The 18,737-nt window shown below is 54.4% G+C and overlaps 1 protein-coding gene across 1 annotated transcript in view; it reads right to left on the bottom strand.

Moving 5' to 3' along the window:
* Pde6b (phosphodiesterase 6B) overlaps positions 1 to 10,922 on the bottom strand; it is a 63,215-nt gene extending 52,293 nt beyond the window's left edge. The window contains exon 1 of the mRNA XM_076864202.2: positions 10,455 to 10,922. Within this exon, the coding sequence (XP_076720317.1) occupies positions 10,455 to 10,922 (468 nt within the window). The remainder of the gene's footprint in view (positions 1 to 10,454) is intronic.
* Positions 10,923 to 18,737: the final 7,815 nt, after the last annotated feature.

Here is an 18,737-nt window from a genome sequence, read left to right as displayed (position 1 = left end):
TTGAACTTCAGTGTCTGAGGCTGCATGAGCTGGAGTCTCCCCAGTGCATACACCCAGGGGGCTCTCCTACGAGCCTGCCCTGCCTCCTGTGTTGGAGATGCTATCTGGGGAGTTGCCCCAGCACGTTCCTGACCAAGGGAAATAGATTTCCTCTGCAATTAAGGGCAATTTCCAGATAACTTGTTCCCACAGGATTCAAAACAATCCCTGAAAATTGTTTTAAATTCTGAACTTCCTCATCTGAGAATAAAAACTTCCTCCTGCTAGGAGGAGACTGAGGTGCCCTGGCCAAAACTGCAAGAATGGACTTCTTGTCTTTTATCTGACTTTGCGCCTCTTCTTTTGTAAAAGCTTTCTTCACCCCTGAGTTCTCTGATGATGGTGATTTCAGACCAAACAAAAGGTCCCCTCTGTCTCCCTTTAAAGCTGACTTTATATGAACCTGTTTTTCTGCCAATTTGAATCCCAGTATTTGTGGCACAGCCAGTGGCAGGGTCTAGCCTCTTTCCCCATGGTAGCAGTTTGGAAAATTAGCAGCCAGAGCAAGGATGGTGCCCTGGGGCTGCATAGCTATGGCGGCAGTGTCTCTAAGTAAGAGGAGCTCCACTGCTTCTGGCCAGTGGAACCTACCTGCAGGCGGAACTCCAGGGGAATCCCAGCATCTTCCAGAAATGTCATCCATCTTGGGTTTCCCATCCTTCCTGTGGAATACTCAGCCTCTTGAAAATGTTTTGGGGGGTAAGGACAGGAAAGTTTTGGTTTGGACCGATGAGTCCAGCTGGGTTTTCTCATCAGGGAGCACACTGAGACCCTGAGTGGTTCTTTTTGCAGTACTGGGTGTTATGCTGTCTTGTGGGGCTGTGATAAACCATTTGCTCTTGAGGTACTGGTTGATAAGATGACGATCAGAGGACAATATTTCCCAGTAATTATATTTATTTGGAGTTCACTGCTTTGGTTTGAAAAAAGATTACAGCATGGCCTGTGTTATGGTTTGGACGTGAGGTGTCCCCCAAGGCTCCTGTTAATGCAGGAATGTTCAGAGCTGATGCAACTAGACTGTGAGAGCTGTAACTAATCAGCCATGCAGTGAGAATGGGCTGACTGGGTGCTAACTGTAGGCAGGTGGGGTGTGGATGGAGGGGTGGGCACTGGGGTTGGTCCTGGGAGATGCATCTTCCCTGTGGCCTCCTCCTTCCTCTCTGCTTCCTAACCCACCGTGAGCTGAGCAGCTTTCCTTCCCCCATGAACTGATGCTGCATCTGGGCCCAGAGCAATGGAGTTGGCCGTCTGTGGACTGAGACCTCTGAAACCATGAGCCCCAATAAACCTTCCCTCCTCTACGTGGTTCTCCTTGGGTATTTTGGTCACAGTGAGGTAAAGCTGACACAATCTATATATCCATGGAGAGCATGCTGTGCCCTGTTCTGAGGTACTCCGTGACGACAGAACAGCAGTTTCCAGGCTGTGCCTAACCCTTTGTTGATCTATCTTGTAGAGCAGTAGTTTGCCATGGTCTACTCCATTTTGAATTCAACTGCTGAGGTGGGTGACTCCACACTTTGTCCAACCATCACCTGCTGGGCACCACTATAAGGCACAAACTGGTAAATAAATTACTCATGCAAACGAGAATGACTACCTCTGAACTTATCAAGTTAATCAGAAGCAGAGAGTGCATGGGTGTACAGATTCATATCAGAAAAACCAGGCTCACAAGCTTATTGAATACCCCAGACCACCAGTTGACGCAGCCCCCTCACTCAAGATCTATAAAATGAGGGGCACCCTGAGACTAGACATGCAGCTCTCTGACCCTGTCACCTGGTCACTTGCCATGTACCTTGCCCAGGAAATTGCCACAATGACAAACCTCCAAATCTCTGTCCTGGGCTTTAGCACGGTGCAGTTTCTCCTGCCTATGATGGCCATGGCCACACGTGGTCCACCCCAAGCTGACCCTGTGAAACTGCTGTCAGGACCTCGACCTAGAATAAGTTCCTGTGCTCTGGCAGCTCCAGACCCTGAGCAAGTCCTAGGCTCCTCATCGTGTCTGACACCTATGTGACACTTAGCCTCTCTGCCTTGGCCCTCAGTTCAGCCTCCAGGACCTGTGGCTGCCTTGACCCTTTCTTATCCTTTCTGTGACCTATATGTGTAATCGTGTCACGTGTCACGTGTGACTTGAGTGTTACAGATATTGAAAAAAGAAAAGGGAAAAAAGAACCTGTGGCTGCAGGGCTCACGACTACCAGGTGACCTGCAGGTATTCAGTGAGCTGCCAGGGAGGAGGGTGGGACAGCTATTCAGTAAACTGTGAAGTGGAAAGACAGACAAGTCTGCTCTGTGGATGACAGGGCTCACGACAATATTGAAGGTGTGTGCTAATTTTTGCAACTTCCTTATGTGTGTAAATGCCACGGCTGGCTTAGTGGGCTACAGTCCCCATAGCTGCAGAGACACAGCTCCACCTACTTTGCCAGATGGGGGTTTCCATCTGAGAATGAGCTTCGATGCTGGGTGGAAGGGACTCCTGCTTCTCCCCAGGTTGGTCAACAGTGCTAAGTTTGCTTTTCCTTTTTCCACACCACCTATTTCTCATGGGGGCCGGCAGAGGCCTGGCCAGGTGGGACCCAGGCAAGCTCCCTGGGCTGGGCTGCTTGGAAACAAGTCACAACCCCTTCTTCACTCCCAACGCAGGAGGTGCTCCAGCTTTGCTCCCACCAGAGCGACCCGTGCTCCCTGCTCCCTTGGGCCTGAGTCCCACAGCAGGCCCTGGCTAGGGCTGAGGAAGGTGTGGGTGGGGTCCCAGGCCTGGGCGCCCCAGGAAGCGGGGAGGTTGGGAGGAAGGCCCTGTGTACAGAACCGAGGTTTCCAGCTCCATGGGGTGTAGAAGTTTGCGCAAAGCCTGCAGATGCTTGTGGCCAAGGCCCTCTTCACTTCCAAGCCCTTTCACCTGCTTCCTTGGCTGTGCCCTCTTGGCATCTGGGACCACGGAATGATAGGTGGGGCCTCAGGCGTGGACGCTGTCCAGCCCTGCGGCTGCTTTCTCCCCTCCTCTGGGTTGTTTTCGCATTGCTCCTATAGCCCCAGGCAAACTGGGCTGGGAGTGGTGCCAGGGCAGCTCTGCCAGCCTGAGGTAGCTGCTATCCCAAGGATGCCTGGGCTGCTCCACCCCGGGTCTGTGTGCCGCTGGCACTGTGTGACAATCCTCCAAGGAGGCTTCTTCAGCGCTCTCCAAGGCGGCATCTCATGATGCTCTGGGCACCTCCCTGGCCAAGCTGGCTGCTGCCTGCACCTGCAGACCGCCGAGCTCCACAAGCCAGCAGCTTACTGTTCTATTTCTGTCCAAAATCTCTGCTCGCCTGGACCTGCTTGAAGCTTCTCTAGGTGCTACCTGTACTCCATGGCCACGCTCTGCTGTTCCCTCAGTACACTGAACTCCAGAGTCTCTCTGATTATTAAGGGTGATACATCTGGTGTCCATAAGTGGGACCAGAAGCAAGACCACCTTGGAAGGACCCTGTGGCTCCTGAGACCACAGTGCAGCATAGAGGCCTGGGTCTCTCCCCAGGGCTCACTTTTCTGTCTGGGGAGACTTCTCCCAGTCCAGGACCCTTTTTGGTGGAGGCCCTGCTGACCTTATTTGAAGTCTGATTTAAATGCTTTGAGTAAGGGACCTTGAAAGTCTTTGGGGACTCTGGGAGCCTCTGTCTTTCCTGGGCACTTCTGTGTCCTGCTGGAGTGGTGCCTTGTGTGGCTCTAACTGCCTGTGTTCATGACTAATCTGTAACTGGGAGCACTCCTGTGTGGTCTCTTCTGGCTATTTGTGCATCTGGACAGTCTGGACAGCCTCCTGGGACATGGCTGGCTGGGAAATCCATGCACATCTTTGATGGCACAAGGCACCCGGGACATGTTTGTTTCCCGGGGCCATGCTAACTCCCAAGCCTTCCTCAGGCACAGACACTGCTACACTGAAATGCAGTCTCGAGGCCAGAACGCAGCCCTTCCCTTCCCTCCCTACAATCACCTCTTCCTGCCTGACCCCCTTCGTGCTGAGGGCTGAGGTCCTTCTCTCCGGAGCCGTGACCCAGAGGCCAGCAGGAAGCTTCTGAGGGAAAGCGGAGACGCAGGATGCCTAGTGTCTCTGTGCCTGCACTTTTGCTGTGTAGGGAGCAAGGCTGATAACTGTTGTGCCTTAGGAGCAGGATGTGCAGCTTCCATGTGCACTGGGGCCCTGCTGCTATGCAGAGGCAGCACCTACCCTGGAGGGTACAGGGTCCCGGCCAGAGGAAGCCTTAGGCTGGGCTCAGCAGGGTGGCCTCTCCACAGCCTCTCAAGGAGGCTGTACGCCCTGCTTTTAGGAGACCACTGTCTCCTCTAGCCTCCCTGATTTAACTTCCCTGGGGTCTTTGCTCCTCCCAGGGCTCCGTACCACATGAGACCTGTGCTGTTTTCATCTGCCACGTTAGGGTTAACTCTGGACCAGTCAGGACCTAAGAGGCATCAACCCACTTGCTCGGAGACTCAGACAAGACCTGAAGACCCCAGAAAGGAGCCAGAGAATGTCTTACCACGATCTGCTCTCCTGGACTGCTCTCCAATGCCAAGCTGAAAGGTGGGTCTTATTTAAAAGGAAAATTTGAAATTATGTCTGTGGATTTGTTTTCTGTCTATGTGTGTGCTTTGTATCTTGAGATTTTCTTCCATGGATTTACAAGAGCTCTACTTTTAATTGTCTTAGAGATAAATGGGTGCTCATAAATTAAATTTACTTAGAGATAAATGGTTGCTCATAAATTAAATTTAAGCTTGCTAAAAATATATAGTAGTTAACCCAAATGCTTTTCATTCATGTAACTTAGATGAATCTTTCATAAATAAACTGATTTTAAGTTTGTCAGATGCCCGGTACTGTCCTGCACACTTCTGACTTGCCGCCACAAAGCTCTCAAGTGTCAATCCAATCTCAGAGTAAGACTGTCTGCTCCTGCATCTCTGATAAGCAGCCTTGAAAGGCACCTTGGCTTGGTGAACCTGCGCTCCTCTAGGCTGGGAGTACTTCAGCACCAACGCTGGGTGGCAGAGGCACAGTCTGACCCCAGGGCAAGCATGTAGGCGAAGGGCCATTGCTCCTGGGCATTAAGTACACCCATGAACTTGTAGGGCTTTTCTGTGACAGAGAAATAACTTGAAATGAAGCTTATGCTAGCCTGATGTTTAGTTTTCTTATGCAATAGAGATATGATAGTTAAAAGTAAATAAATTAGGTAAATGCAAATGGAGTAGGTGTTCATAAATGGACTTTTCATGTAATTAGAAAAAATTAGAAAAAGTATATGTCTATGTCACTTCTAAGTTGCTGACAATACTGAAATGTCAGTTGCTCTATGAGAAATCGTGTTTCAAGAAATGATGAAATCTGTCTGGTGAACTGTCAGTGTGTGGCCGGCAGTTTGAAATGGCTCACTTCCTGGGTTTGTTCAGTGAAAATTAAAGTTACCAAGAATTAAATACCCTGATTTACACACACACACACACACACACACACACACACAATGTAAAGAACACAAAAGGAAAATGACTTCTTGAACAAGAAAGAATAAACTTAGGGCTAACATATGTCACAAAAGGGATTTCTGTGTGGTCAAGTTGTTAAATTTGATAGGTTTCTGAAAATCTAGCATGACATACTGGCACAAAACCAGAATCTAGCCCACTATGCTGAAATAAACAGGTGTTCTTAGAGTAACTGATCTGCTCAGGAAGAGTTTGCAAGAGGTCTTGGTGTTTAATTCTGAAGTCAGACTCTTTAAGGCTCAGCTGCCCGGAGCGGCCCCTCTCTGCCTTGCCCTGTGCAGTTGACCTCTCAGCTGAAGTGGTGGTCCCTTGGTTTCTCGGCCCACTTCTGTGAGGCCCTGGGTCTTTCTCCCCTGTTCTTGTGGCCAGGACTGGAGCTCTGCTTGTCTCCAGGCGCCCCTTGGTGTGTCTGAACAGGTTGGTGGCAAGCCCCACCTGGTGCCTGCTCTCGTGTGTGGTGTCCTCCATTACCTGGCATACTCATGGACCACACGTCTGGTCAAACTCAAGTGCCCCTCCAGGGGTGGATCCCAGGCTGTCTGAGCAGGGGCCCAGGGCCTCCGCCGGGTGGCATTCTTTTTTCCTTGTCATAACTGGCCCAGGAAACAAAGCGTTTTGTGTCTTTGTTGGTTTTTCCCCATTACTAGAAAAACTGAGCCTTAAGAGAGTTGTTTTGCTTTGCTTTTTCTGACTCCTAGTTGTCACTCTGGTTATTGGCTTTTTCTCCATGAGCTGTGATCCTGCTCTGACAGCTGTGGCTGCCAAGGATCCACTAAGGATCAAGGTTCTGCATTAAGTCTTTTTCACCCAAATCTATCTGGAGGCCTTCCAGCTCAGCCCTGGAGGACCTCAAAGGACTCACCATTCACCTTGTAGAGGTGGGGCCCCAGCCTGCAGGCCATGGGGCGGTGGGCTGTGAGCGAGGCCGTGTGCCCATCTACTCCATGTGTGCTTGCTGGGAGGTGTGCTGGTGCGAATGTGCTGAGCTGGTGAAAGGGAGTTGGTCCTGGTGTGACACGGCCAGAGTGGCTGTGCCTGGAGATGCCAGGTGACGAGGAGCCAGCCCCGCTCTCTTGCCCAGATTCCAAGCGCAGCTGCTCTGTCTCGCCTCCAGCTTTGATTCTTCTACAAAAAGCATTTACTGTCAGATTTATGGAAAGGACTATGACAGATACACCTGAATACAGGTTTCCAATAGCCCTAAGACCACTGGACAAACGGAGTTCCTGGAACTCTGGTGAGGAAGCTGGTGCTGGCCTATGACTGCTCACTAGGCCCAGGGGACCAGCTCAGGAGACCAAGGGGCTGCTGAAATCAGGGGATTTTATGTCTAGTGTTTGAAACATTGTTGCTCTTTTCCTGACTGTTACAGTTTCCCAGAGTGGAGGAGACTTTTTTTGAGCTCTCCATGTTGCTGCAAGTTGGTAAACAGACTTCTGTAAACAATGGCAGCAGCATTTACTTTCCCAAATTAAAAACTGTATTTCTAATGCTTATGGAGATGCAGCTGCATGCAGAGCTTCAGAGCTTCAGAGGGACAGTTCTCCCCATGGTGACCACCCCGGCTGGGAGGGTGAGAGTACACAGCTGTCCACTCCCAGGGCCCCGGAGCCCTGGAGGCCAGGCCTTACCGGCCAGCTCAGTTTCCACCTCCTTCGGCTTTCTGACCTCCTAGGTCTCTAGGCCCAGATTACTGCATGGCAGGGCCCTTTTCTCATTGCATTTATATAGACAAGCAAGCCAAATCTGATAAGACTAAACTAATTTGAGAATTAAAGAGGTTATCTTTGGTGAGAATCAGTATGAGTATTGGAAACTCTGTAAGGAAAATCCAAATGCTCTTGTTATTAGTTAATTGCTCTGCTCACTGCTTCTGTTTTTAAAAATTATCAACCTGTGGATCAGACTGGATCCTAAATTCTTCCAGCTTTCTCTAATAATATCTGCTACAACTATCAGACCTAGATCAGAAACTGCTCTTTCCTAGGGTCCCAGAGCAGGGTCTGGACCACCTGAGGTGACCAGAAGGGGACAGCATGTGCCTTATATGGCTTCAGAGTCTGTCCCCAGCTTGTTGGCGCACAGCCAGACGTGTGGGAACCACAGTGACACTCTCCCCCTTTTCCTTTGGGCCTGTCTTATGCATCTGGTGCCAAGGTGACAGTGACGTAGTGACAACCTCATAGCCAACTCTGTGACTCTGACCTAAGAAGCCCTCTGGTCCATCCAATGGGTAACTTGGCAATATCACTTTTCTGTTCAGAATGATATTAGTGTCCTCTTATAAAACATTCTCCTTACCGGGAATGCAGCACGTGAACATTAATGGGTAACCCTGCTGCAGCCTGTCTATTGCTTAAATGATAAAATGTGCCAAGACTCTTACACACAGTGCTCCAGGGAAGCCTCAGGGAAATTGAGATCAGTTCCACAGAATGAGCACATAGGCTCTCGCTGCCTCCGGTTTCCCCAGATGCCCATGTGGGTGTCTGACTCGTCATCTTTGAGCCAAGGTCCACAGCTCAGAAGCGTTATGAAAACCAGGGTTATCATATTCCTGTTACTTTGCATATTTCCTTGTAAAATTGTACCTGCCGTCTTTGCAGAAATACAACTCCCAGCATAATCATGTTGGCCCAGCACTGAGATGGTCCGGTAAGGCCACACCTGGCAACAGCAGGCAGATGGACTCACCAGGACTCTTCTTTCTGGCTTCTGTGTTGCTCCAACATGGTTACAGGGTTTCAACCCAGTCTTCCATGTGGGACCTGGCCAACCAGCTGGGACAGGTCCATTCAGCACCCAGGGACATGTAGAACCTGCCTGCGAGTTAGTTCATCAGCAAAGCTTTGGAGCAACTTTGATCAAATGGGGAAGATGGGAATGTTGACCCCAGGATGAAATCATTCTTGGCAGTCCTGGGCAGGATTGGGTCTGGGCAGCAGGAAGGGGGAGGGCTCGTGCCTTTTCTCTGAGATGAACACCTTCTTAAGGGCTTTCCAGAGAGATCCCCTCCCATGGCACACATGCCCCATGACGGCCGCCCTGGCACTATGTGAGGGTTTCCATCACATGGCTCTTCTTAGAGCTCTCCGAGGGTTCCACAAGTCAACAAGTTGTGGACACCTCCACTACGCTGAGCAGCTGCTGTCTAGACTGGGGACCAAGGGACTCCACAGGTAGGCGGCTACACGAATCCTCCCTCCTGGTCTGCAAAAGTCTTTGCCTGGACTCCTGCAGTGGGTCCCACTCCGTTCCCCTCTGGTGGTTTCATAGCTAGTGCCATTCCATTCTTACAGCTTGACCTCCTCCTTGTGAAAGCCTTGTCCAGGGGCCGTGGACCATGATGCATGGCTGGATTCTGACAAGTCAGGGGCAGTAGAGACCCAGCGTCCTCCTTCTGGGATTGTGGGCCCTTAGGCCCAGGCCTGTGAGCTTTGAGACCCTGTCCAGTCCTGGGCTCTAGGAGTCCTGGGCCTGGCCTAAGACCTGGAGCAGCCTGCCACCTGGTCTTAGGTTCTGTCTCCACATAGGCAGCCCTGGGGTCCGGAGCAGATGAAGCTGGAGACCATGGGCTCAGGCCCTGCACCTCCTGGTAGCCTCCCAGCTCCTGGCACTGTACACTTCTGAGCTGGTGTTTGAGCAGAGCCCCACCAAGCAGCCTACTCCCTCTACACAGCCACACATAGGACAGACCGCTGGAGAGCAGGGCCACCCCCTACCAGCCTGACCCCTGGAGGTCTGAGACCCTCAGTGGCAGAAGGATGGCCTTGTGGCTCAGGGAGCCATTTTGTCACAGCCTGCTGTCCCCACCCTACCCTACGCTGAGTATAAGGATCCACCTGCATTTGGGAGAGAGGGGAGTGAGGAGAGAAGAGAGGAGGGAGGAGAGGAGCGAAGGATGGAAGGCCGGAAGGACAGAGGAAAGAAAGGAAAAGTGAGGGTGGGGCAGGGAGAGGGAACCAGGATGGAGGGAGGTGGTGAGGGTCCCAGACTCACACCCTGGTTTTCCTGGTAGTTCACGTGCCTGACATTCCACCTGACTCACGGTTGACCCATTTTTTAGAAAGAAAGTGAGGACCAAGGTAATCCTGGGGATTACCAAATCCAGGTCGACAGGTGCTGCTGTTTATAGCAGATAAGAGTAAGCGGATTGCCGCTGCCTGCTCCTTCCCTGGGTCCAGGAGCAGAGTGGCAGCTGCACCTGGGGAGTGGGCAGCCCCACTAGGATTCCCTCTCCAAGGCTCCTCTTCCATTCTGAGCCCTGAACCTCATCATTCCCCTGCCCGGCCTTGGACCTCATGCATCCCCACCCAGCAGCATGGTGTTCTATGGGGTCAGATTGCTCCTGCTTCTGCCAGGGCTGGGAGAATGGGCTCCTCTTCCTGCCTCTGCACCAGCCCTGGCTCTAACCCCTCCAGGGCTGCCACCTCGGCCACTGCAGAGCAGGACTCTACACGCCTTATGGCCAGTGTCCCCACCAAGATTGCCCTGAAGTTTGCCTCCTGAAAAACCTCAGGGTCTCATGGTCCACACTCCTACTCCATGCACCAGGGGTCCCTGGCTTCAGGACCTGTATGCAGAAACCTTGGTGAGGTTTCAGCCAGACCTGGGTAGCCCTGGGCCTGGCCAACAACTTCAGCTTCAAGGACTTTCTTTGAACTGCATGTGGTGGGAGCTTTCCTGGAGCTCTTTCTACTGAGTGTGCAGGTGGCCAGCTCCTAGGAGGCTAGGCAGGAGACTCGGCACAGTGTGACTGGGCACCAGTGAGGGTAGGAGGTGGGCACACCAAGAACTCCTCTGTGGGGAGCAAGCACTGCCCAGGACAGGAAGCCAGGACCCGCATGGGCACCTGTGGCTGGGGTGCTCACCTGGGTCACGTCCGGCACGTTCACCATCTTCTTGGTCTGAGCCACGTGGCCCACGACTCCCATGTCCAGAGGGAACACAATCTCAGCATCAGGGGGCACCAGGCAGTCCTCTAGGGTGCTGCCCGGTTGCACGCTGAAGAGCCGCGTGGCGAGCTCAGCCATGCCGTTGCGCTGGCGGTACATGAAGAGGCTGCAGCGGTCAGCCTGCAGGATGGTGCAGAGACGCTGCAGGAGTGTGAAGACCACGCGCTCCATGCTGACGTTCTCTTGCATGTCCTGCACCAGCGCAAACAGCGCGGCACTCTCCTCCACCTGGCACAGCTCTCGGAGACTGCTGCAGTCCACCAGGCACCTGTCCTCACAGGCCCCAGCCACATGCTCAGGGCTCAGCTGCTTCTCGAAGTACTGGTGGGCAAAGTCAGGGTTCCCGTCCAGGAAGCTGCGCACCTGCTCCTCACTGAGGCTCATGGTGTCTGCGGCTGTGCGCCACTGCGGGGTTTGCATGGACTCTGCAAATACCTTCGTCAGCAAAGTCTTTCTTAATGATGATTAGGGAGCCGGGGGGAACAGCTGACTCACATCTACAGAGGGGGCTGCCCCCACCACCCTCAGACCCAGAGTCGTCCCTCCTCTCCTGAGAAAATAGGCTCCCAGAACAGAGGCTGGGGTGCCGCGGGGGCTCCTGCCTGTTTCAGGGGCCATGGGCAACTGGGGGCAGGCATGTGGCTTCTGGTGGAACAGGCCCTGAGCTCTGACCCCTAGGAGATAATCCGAGGAACACCAGGACTCCTGCTTCGGGAGCCCTTGGGGATTCGGTTGGTCTGACAGGCCATCTCGGGTCCTCCCGGAGGTCCTGGCCTGGGCTCAGATTTGCTGGGAGGCAGAGGGCACTGGCTCTGCCTCCAGGAGGTACAGACTACTCTGGAAAGGGAGAGGGAGGTTGGGGTAGCCATATTTGGGGGAAGGTATTGGCCAGGGGTAGGGGTGGGACTGATGTGGGGCTCCAGGCAGACAATCCCCAGCACCTGACACATTGTGTTTGTGTCTCAGATGGAGTCCAGTTGCCCAGACAGCAGCTGGATAAGGGCTTCAACAATTTGCTCTGGGTGTCCTGCAGATATTAGCTTCTGTGTGAGTCATGACAAGAAAGTTTGGGTAAGAACTAAGGACAGAGCTGCTCTGCCTGTCTCTCTTGCTGCAAGCAAGCCCTTTTCACGCAAAACAAAGGAGACTTCGATGCTGGGCATGTTTTGCATGAGTGTACAGGCATGGGTGCAGGCATTGGATGGGGGTGCATGCCTGGGGGTGTGTACATGTATCCAAACACATGAGCTGGGGGCAGGAGCAGCTCTGGGATATAGATAGCCCAGAGCACCTAGCCCTGTTTCTGGAGGTGCAAGCAGATATTTTCATTGACAGGATTTCTGGATACTCTCCTAGACAAGAACCAGGAATCACAGCCCTGAGTCTCCAGCCCAGCAGCAACCTGGGATGTCTTTGCATCATCCTCATCTACTTCTTCTATGTGCTACTGTACTTTCAACGAAGGCACGTGTGGTTCTCACACCCTGTGCACTGTTGGTGAAGACTGAGTGTACGGCATGTGACTTTAGCATCTTCTCAGCACAGGATTCTGCTCTGGAAAGCTTCTCCAGGCGCTATGCTGGCCCTGTGGCTGCCTCGCACTGGGAAAACTAATCTGATGCACAGCTGCCTGACCACAATGGGCCCAGCTGGCTGTGCTGCCTTCCCAGGGCTGCGAAGTCCCTGCCTCCACCTAGTCACGTGGCTGCTTCATTTGGGTATTTGCTGGGAGGTCTCCCCTCTTTCCTAAGAATAGTGAGTTTGGGTTGGGACTGGGGAAGTGGGGTGTGGGATAAGGTGGTACTGTGGGCAGGGCTGCAGGGCTAGGGCTGGGGCCGCGGCTATGGGTTGCCTGCTTTGCATTCAGTCTGCTAACTACTTGGAGCTGTTCAGGGCTTTGGTCTCCGGCTCTCAGTGCTGGAGCTCAAGCAGCCCCCATGCAAAGGAGACGCAGCAGACCCAGGGACCAGGCTTTAGGAAGGTGCTTCTGCACCTCAGGTCCGGGTTTCTCAGTTCACCTACCCTTGCCCACTATCCCAACTCAGCTTCACCCCAGGTCCTCAGGACCCCTGTGTGATTCTGTGCCCGCAAAATGCACCCCTTTGCTCTGTTCATTGCTGTGCTATCTCTCCTCGGCCCACACTTGCCCTGTCCTGCAAGAATGGAGTTCACCTGCCCGTGGAATGGGCTCAGTCTGCAGTGAGTGACTGCAGATGGTTGAGGGCAAGCTGGCAGCATGACCTCGGCCTCACTAGGGGCTCTGCAGGCCCCTCACCATAACTGCTGGGCCCTGCCAGCCTCCACCTGTGGCATCTGCTCTGCTCTGCCTGCCCTGGAGCCACAGAGCTCTCAGGTATGCAGGTCCAGAGTGCCAGGGAAGCCACAGCCCTGGGAGGGCCCCTACCTCTGGCCACAGGGTCATGGTGAATGCCCAGTCTCCCTGCCTGCAGGCTCTAAGGTGCTGCCTGGGACACCCCACTCACTCTGCTCCTTCCCACCTCACTCCCCACACTCCTGTGGTGACACCCAGTCCCTGACTGGAGTGGCTGTAATGAAGTCAGAAAGAAACACTTGTGAGGCACATCTGTGATGCACGCCCATGAGACGCCTGTGAGACACACCCTGAGACACATATGTGAGGTATGCCTGAGAGACACGCTTCTAAGACACACGTGAGTCATGCCTGTAAGTTATGTCTGAGATGTGCCTGTGAGGCACACCTGTGTGACATGCCCGTGAGACACACCTGTGAGACACACCTGTGAGACATGCCTGTGAGGCACACCTGTGAGACACACCTGTGAGGCACGCCTGTGAGACACGCCTGTGAGGCATACCTGTGAGACACACCTGTGAGGCACACCTGTGAGACATGCCTGAGAGACATACCTGTGAGGCACACCTGCGATATACACCTGTGAGGCACACCTGTGAGGCACACCTGCGATATACACCTGTGAGATACACCTGTGAGGCACACCTGTGAGGCACACCTGTGAGACACACCTGTGAAGCATACCTGCGAGACACGCCTGTGAGACACGCCTGTGAGGCACGCCTGTGAGACACACCTGTGAGGCACACCTGTGAGACACACCTGTGAGGCATACCTGCAAAACACACCTGTGAGACATGCCTGTGAGGCACACCTGTGAGGCACACCTATGAGACACCTGTGAGGCACACCTGTGAGACACCTGTGAGGCACACCTGTGAGGCACACTTGTGAGGTATGCCTATGAGACACACCTGTGAGACACGCCTGTGAGACACACTTGCATGACATGCCTGTGCTGTGAGGCACACCTGCAAGACACATCTGTGAGGCACACCTGTGAGACACACCTGTGAAACACACCTGTGAGACACACCTGTGAGGCATACCTGTGAGATACACCTGTGAGGCATACCTTCGAGACACACCTGTGAGGCACACCTGCGAGACACACCTGTGAGGCACACCTGTGAGGCACGCCTGTGAGACATGCCTGTGAGGCACGCCTGTGAGACACACCTGTGAAGCATGCCCGTGAGACACACCTGTGAGGCATACCTGTGAGACACACCTGTGAGACACGCCTGTGAGACACGCCTGTGAGGCACACCTGTGAGGCACACCTTTGAGGCACACCTGTGAGACACACCTGTGAGGCACACCTGTGAGACACACCTGCGAGGCACACCTGCGAGACACACCTGTGGGGCACACCTGCGAGACACGCCTGTGAGGCACACCTGCGAGACATGCCTGTGAGACTCACCTGTGAGGTACACCTGTGAGACACACCTGTGAGGCACACCTGCGAGACACACCTGTGAGACACACCTGTGAGACACACCTGTGAGGCACACATGTGAGACACACTTGTGAGATATGCCTGTGAGGCACACCTGTGAGGCACGCTTGTGAGGTATGCCTGCGAGACATACCTGTGAGACACTCCTGTGAGACACACCTACATGACATGCCTGTGCTGTGAGGCACACCTGCAAGACACATCTGTGAGGCACACCTGTGAGGCACACCTGTGAAACACACCTGTGAAACACGCCTGTGAGACACACCTGTGAGACATGCCTGTGAGATACACCTGTGAGACACACCTGTGAGACACATCTTCAAGGCATGCCTGTGTGACACGCCCCAAGGCCGACTCTGGCTGCTTGTGCCACACTGTAGAGGGACCTGTGTGTACCAGGAGCAGTGTGTCTGAGAACAAAACTGGCCGGCCGGGGGGAGGCCAGGAAGTGGGAGGGGAACCTGAGCTTGCCCTTGGGTTCCAGCACATCTGTGGGCAGAGGAGGGGCAGTGCCACAGGGTCTGGTGCCAGGGCAGGTCTACGAGCAGGTGGAGGCCCTGTGGAGGAAGCAGCCCGCCCACCTGCACAGCTTTGGCTCTGTCTGGCGAAGGAGGCCCCTGCAGAGCCACTTCCCAGTGTGAAGCGCAGGTGTGGTGGGCAGTGGGGTTGGCACACCCTGGAGAGCACAGCACTGGCCAGAGGGGCTTGCTGATAGGAGGCTGGGGTGCACGGTCAGACCCAGGGGAGGAGCCACGTTGCCACAGTGTGCAGACACCGAACCCCAAACCTGACCTCACGGTGCTTGCCAGGGACATGGAAAGCCAGCCCTCAAGGGGCAGGGGTGGTGGTACGAGTTTGCTCTTCACCCAGACTGTGATGAGACCCACTGGCCCAGGACATACGGTGTGGGGGACACAGAGCAGGGGCAGAGCTTGTTCCCTGATGGCCGGGGCCCCTATCCACATCACAGCACTTGTGCTGCCCCCAAGGGCAACTTGGGGCAGGCCAGCCTGTGCCGGCGGGCAGAACAGATGCTCCCCAGGCCAGTCCCTGCACTTTTTCAAAGGGTCATGGGGCTCCTTGATCTCCCAGGGGAAAACCTCTGTCCATTTGTTTCCTTTTAGGCTCTGGGGGCACAGTGTTGGAACTCCTCGCCTCGTCCACAGAAGATCTGGTCAATGGCCTCACAGGGCCTATCATCCAACAGGGCGAAAGTCCTCTGCAAAACCCTCACTGTACCCTCGGCCCAGAGAGACATGAGATGCCCCTGGGCAGTCATTCCTGAGGGTTGGCCTGCTCCATGGCTGCTGGAGCCCTCGGAAGCCTTAGGAGGGTGGGGTGGGTCGTGGGTAGCACCCCTCGGGGCAGATGACCCTCAAATGTGCAGCCCAGGTGGCTTAGACCTGGCCACAGTGCGGAGGTTTGTGCCAGGAGGTGGGATGGAGTCTTGTGCCTGACAAGCAGGCTGCTGCTACCCTCAGGACCAGGACCAGCAGAGAGCCTCTGCTTTGTGACCTTGTGGGTTTGTCTCAGTTTTTCACAGTGGCCTGTGTGGGCTCAGGCTTGGTGCTGGGCAAGCAGCGGTGGGTGTGAATGAGCTGCCGTGCTTGCCCGGACGTGCCATCTGGCCATCACGTAGACTGTGTGCACAGTATCTGTGAGACCCGGAGCAGTGCTGTGACCGCAGAATCGCCTCTGCTTTTCTCAGCTGAAAGAGAAGAGAGGGTCCCCTCTGTTTTAAGCCAGCTTTTTGGCACTGTGACCAAAAGATCTGACAAGAACAGTCAGAGGAGGAAAAGTTTACTTGGGGCTGATGGTCTCAGAGGCTCAGTCCATAGATGCCAATTCCATTGCTCTGGGCCCAGGTGAGGCAGAACATCATGGTGGGAGGAGGTGGGGAGGAAAGCAGCTCAGGTCAAGGCACCAAGGAGCAGAGATATAGAGAGAGAAGCTCGGCTCGCCAAGAACAAAATGTGAACCCCAAAGGTACACACCTCCAGGTGCCGTCCTCCTCTGGCCATACCTGCCTGCCCACAGTTTCCACCCAGTCCTCCATATCAGGGATTAATGTACTGATAAGGTCAAAACTCTCGTAACCCAATCATTTCACCTCTCAGCTTTCTTGCACTGTCTCTCACACACGCTTTTCTGGGGCACTTCAGATCTAACTCAAAACTCCCTTCTTATTGGACAGTGTCTACCTCACCAGAAATCAGAAGAGGGCCTGTGAGAGAATCCCATCAGCCAATGCTAAGAGGGGACAGGCCAGAATCGGGAAGCCCGGAGCCAACACAATGTGACGAGAAAGTCAGAAAAGCACCACTGACATGAAATGTGGGACTCGCCCAGTGACGTCATGGGTCCTGGCAAAGCAGCAGAGGAGGGAGTGTGGCGGGAGCCTGACAAGGGCTGAGCTGCAGCCAGGCGAGGACAGGCGGGCCCAGGGTGCAGCTGGGAGAGCGCCACAGGACAGCCCTGGGAGGGGGCTGGGGCCACAGCAGGCACATCGGAGTGTCCTGGGGAGGGTCCAGTGGGAGAGGGCTGCAGACACCGTCTAGCCAGCCAGTGGAGCAGGGGCAGGGGAGGACGGAGCTGAGGGAGCACAAGGGTGCAGGGGTGGAGGGGCAGCTGGATGGGGGCTTCTGGAGTCTGGTAGCCAGGCACACCGGAAAGCCTTGGCTTGTGGCTGGGGACGAGGTGGCTGCTGACTCAACTTACTATCTCATGACGATGCTGCTGCTCTCACTGATCCCTTCACTCTTGGATAGTGGTGAGGAGCCCAGGCCTTGGCCATAGCCACCGTCAGCTTCTTCTAGGTGCCCAGTGCTGGTGGTGGTGGGGTGCTGCCCTGGGCCATGCTTAGCTGGGGCAGGAAAGGTAAAGCCCCGTTTCGATGGGAGGCTGCTGCCTCTCCCTTGGCTGTGCCGTGCCATGACGTGGGTTTGCTGGGCCCTGTGATGTGCCCAGCCTCATCAAGTTGGCACAAAGAGGGTGCTACTGGATGTGGACCCTGGTCAGTGCTGGGGGCTCCTCCAGAAAGGATTCATCTACAGTGCCAGTGTTCAGGGGGCCAGGCCCCAGCTCTCAGCACAGACCCCCACGGCGCCTCCAGCTAAACCTGCAAGGCTGCCCTCATGGCATGATGGGGAGGAGCTCATGTCTGCATTTAGGGTGTGTCTGTCTTTGTTGGTAAAACTTGTTGGGGCTGTCTGGGCTTGTCCATGGGGAAGGGGTGCTGTGGGTGAGATCAGGGCAGGCCAAGTTGCATGCAGCCAGTATCTGAGTCTGGGGCCTGGCTCAGCTGCCCACCTGGGGGATGACATCTGCTCTCAGAGGTGGGGCTGCCTTCCCACAGGCAAGTCCCATGTGGAGAGGATAGCAGGCCTTCCCAGGCACAGCAGCTGGCTCTGGTCTGTCAGAGCCACCCTACAAGCTGGTGGAGGCCACCATCCCCTGATCCAAGCTATTTGGAAACATATGGACTTTGTCGAAGCCAGGTCCTAGTGAGCATCCACCATATCTGCTGTGGCAGGATTTTGGTGAAGCACTGAGAAAACTAGTGACAGGACTTGACCACTCCAGGGTCAGGTCCTCTGTTGTCCCATTCCTTAGCCTGGACAGGAGATCAATAGGTCACAAGCCCCGGTCACGCCATTGGGCTGGAAAATCTGGGGAGCTAGGCACGAAGAGATAGAAGAATCCTTTAATGAACAAGCACAAAGGGCTGGGTCCCACCCAGAGGAGATCTGGATTAATGAGGACGGAGGTAGACAGTCATAAACCCAAAGGCCAGGAGGGACATTCTGAAAGGTGGATCACTCTGGCTCAGAGGATCAGTGATGGGACTGCAGCTGGGAGTGAGGTGGCCTCAGGACCCCAGGCTGGGGCCAAAGGCTGCTGCCCGAGTAAGATGCTCAGAGCCACAGCTGGCTCTCCAGAGGAGGGTGGAGTTCCACCCACAACTGGCCTCAGGCAGCTGACCTGTGGAGGAAACAGCCAGGGTAGGTCCACTTTGTCTTCCATCCTCACCCATGTAACCTCGGGTCCCCAGAGGGATTGTTTCCACAGTCCGGGTCCCACCACAGCCACCCCGTGACCTCGAAATGTGGGGATAGTCCAAAGGATGACTCCGATGGTGGTGAACCACACAAGTGAGTATGCTCACAGTGTGCAGCGTTTGGCCCATGGTGGACTTCTTCTTTAACCCTGACTTAGAGGGTGTAGTCAGCCATGTCCCCATTTCCTGAGACACTGCCATCTTTCATTCATACATTGGTCCTCTCATATCTGATTTTATTTGTCCACCCATCTAGCCATTATTCATCCGTCCTCCATCCATCCATCACCTCTCCATTTACATACCTGTCTATCCATTCTTCTGCCTACCTACCCACGTATC

This window comes from Callospermophilus lateralis, chromosome 8 (genome assembly GCF_048772815.1).
Source record: "Callospermophilus lateralis isolate mCalLat2 chromosome 8, mCalLat2.hap1, whole genome shotgun sequence".
In the NCBI taxonomy this organism is placed as follows: Eukaryota; Metazoa; Chordata; class Mammalia; order Rodentia; family Sciuridae; genus Callospermophilus; species Callospermophilus lateralis.
This window is presented reverse-complemented; position numbering and strand designations above follow the sequence as displayed.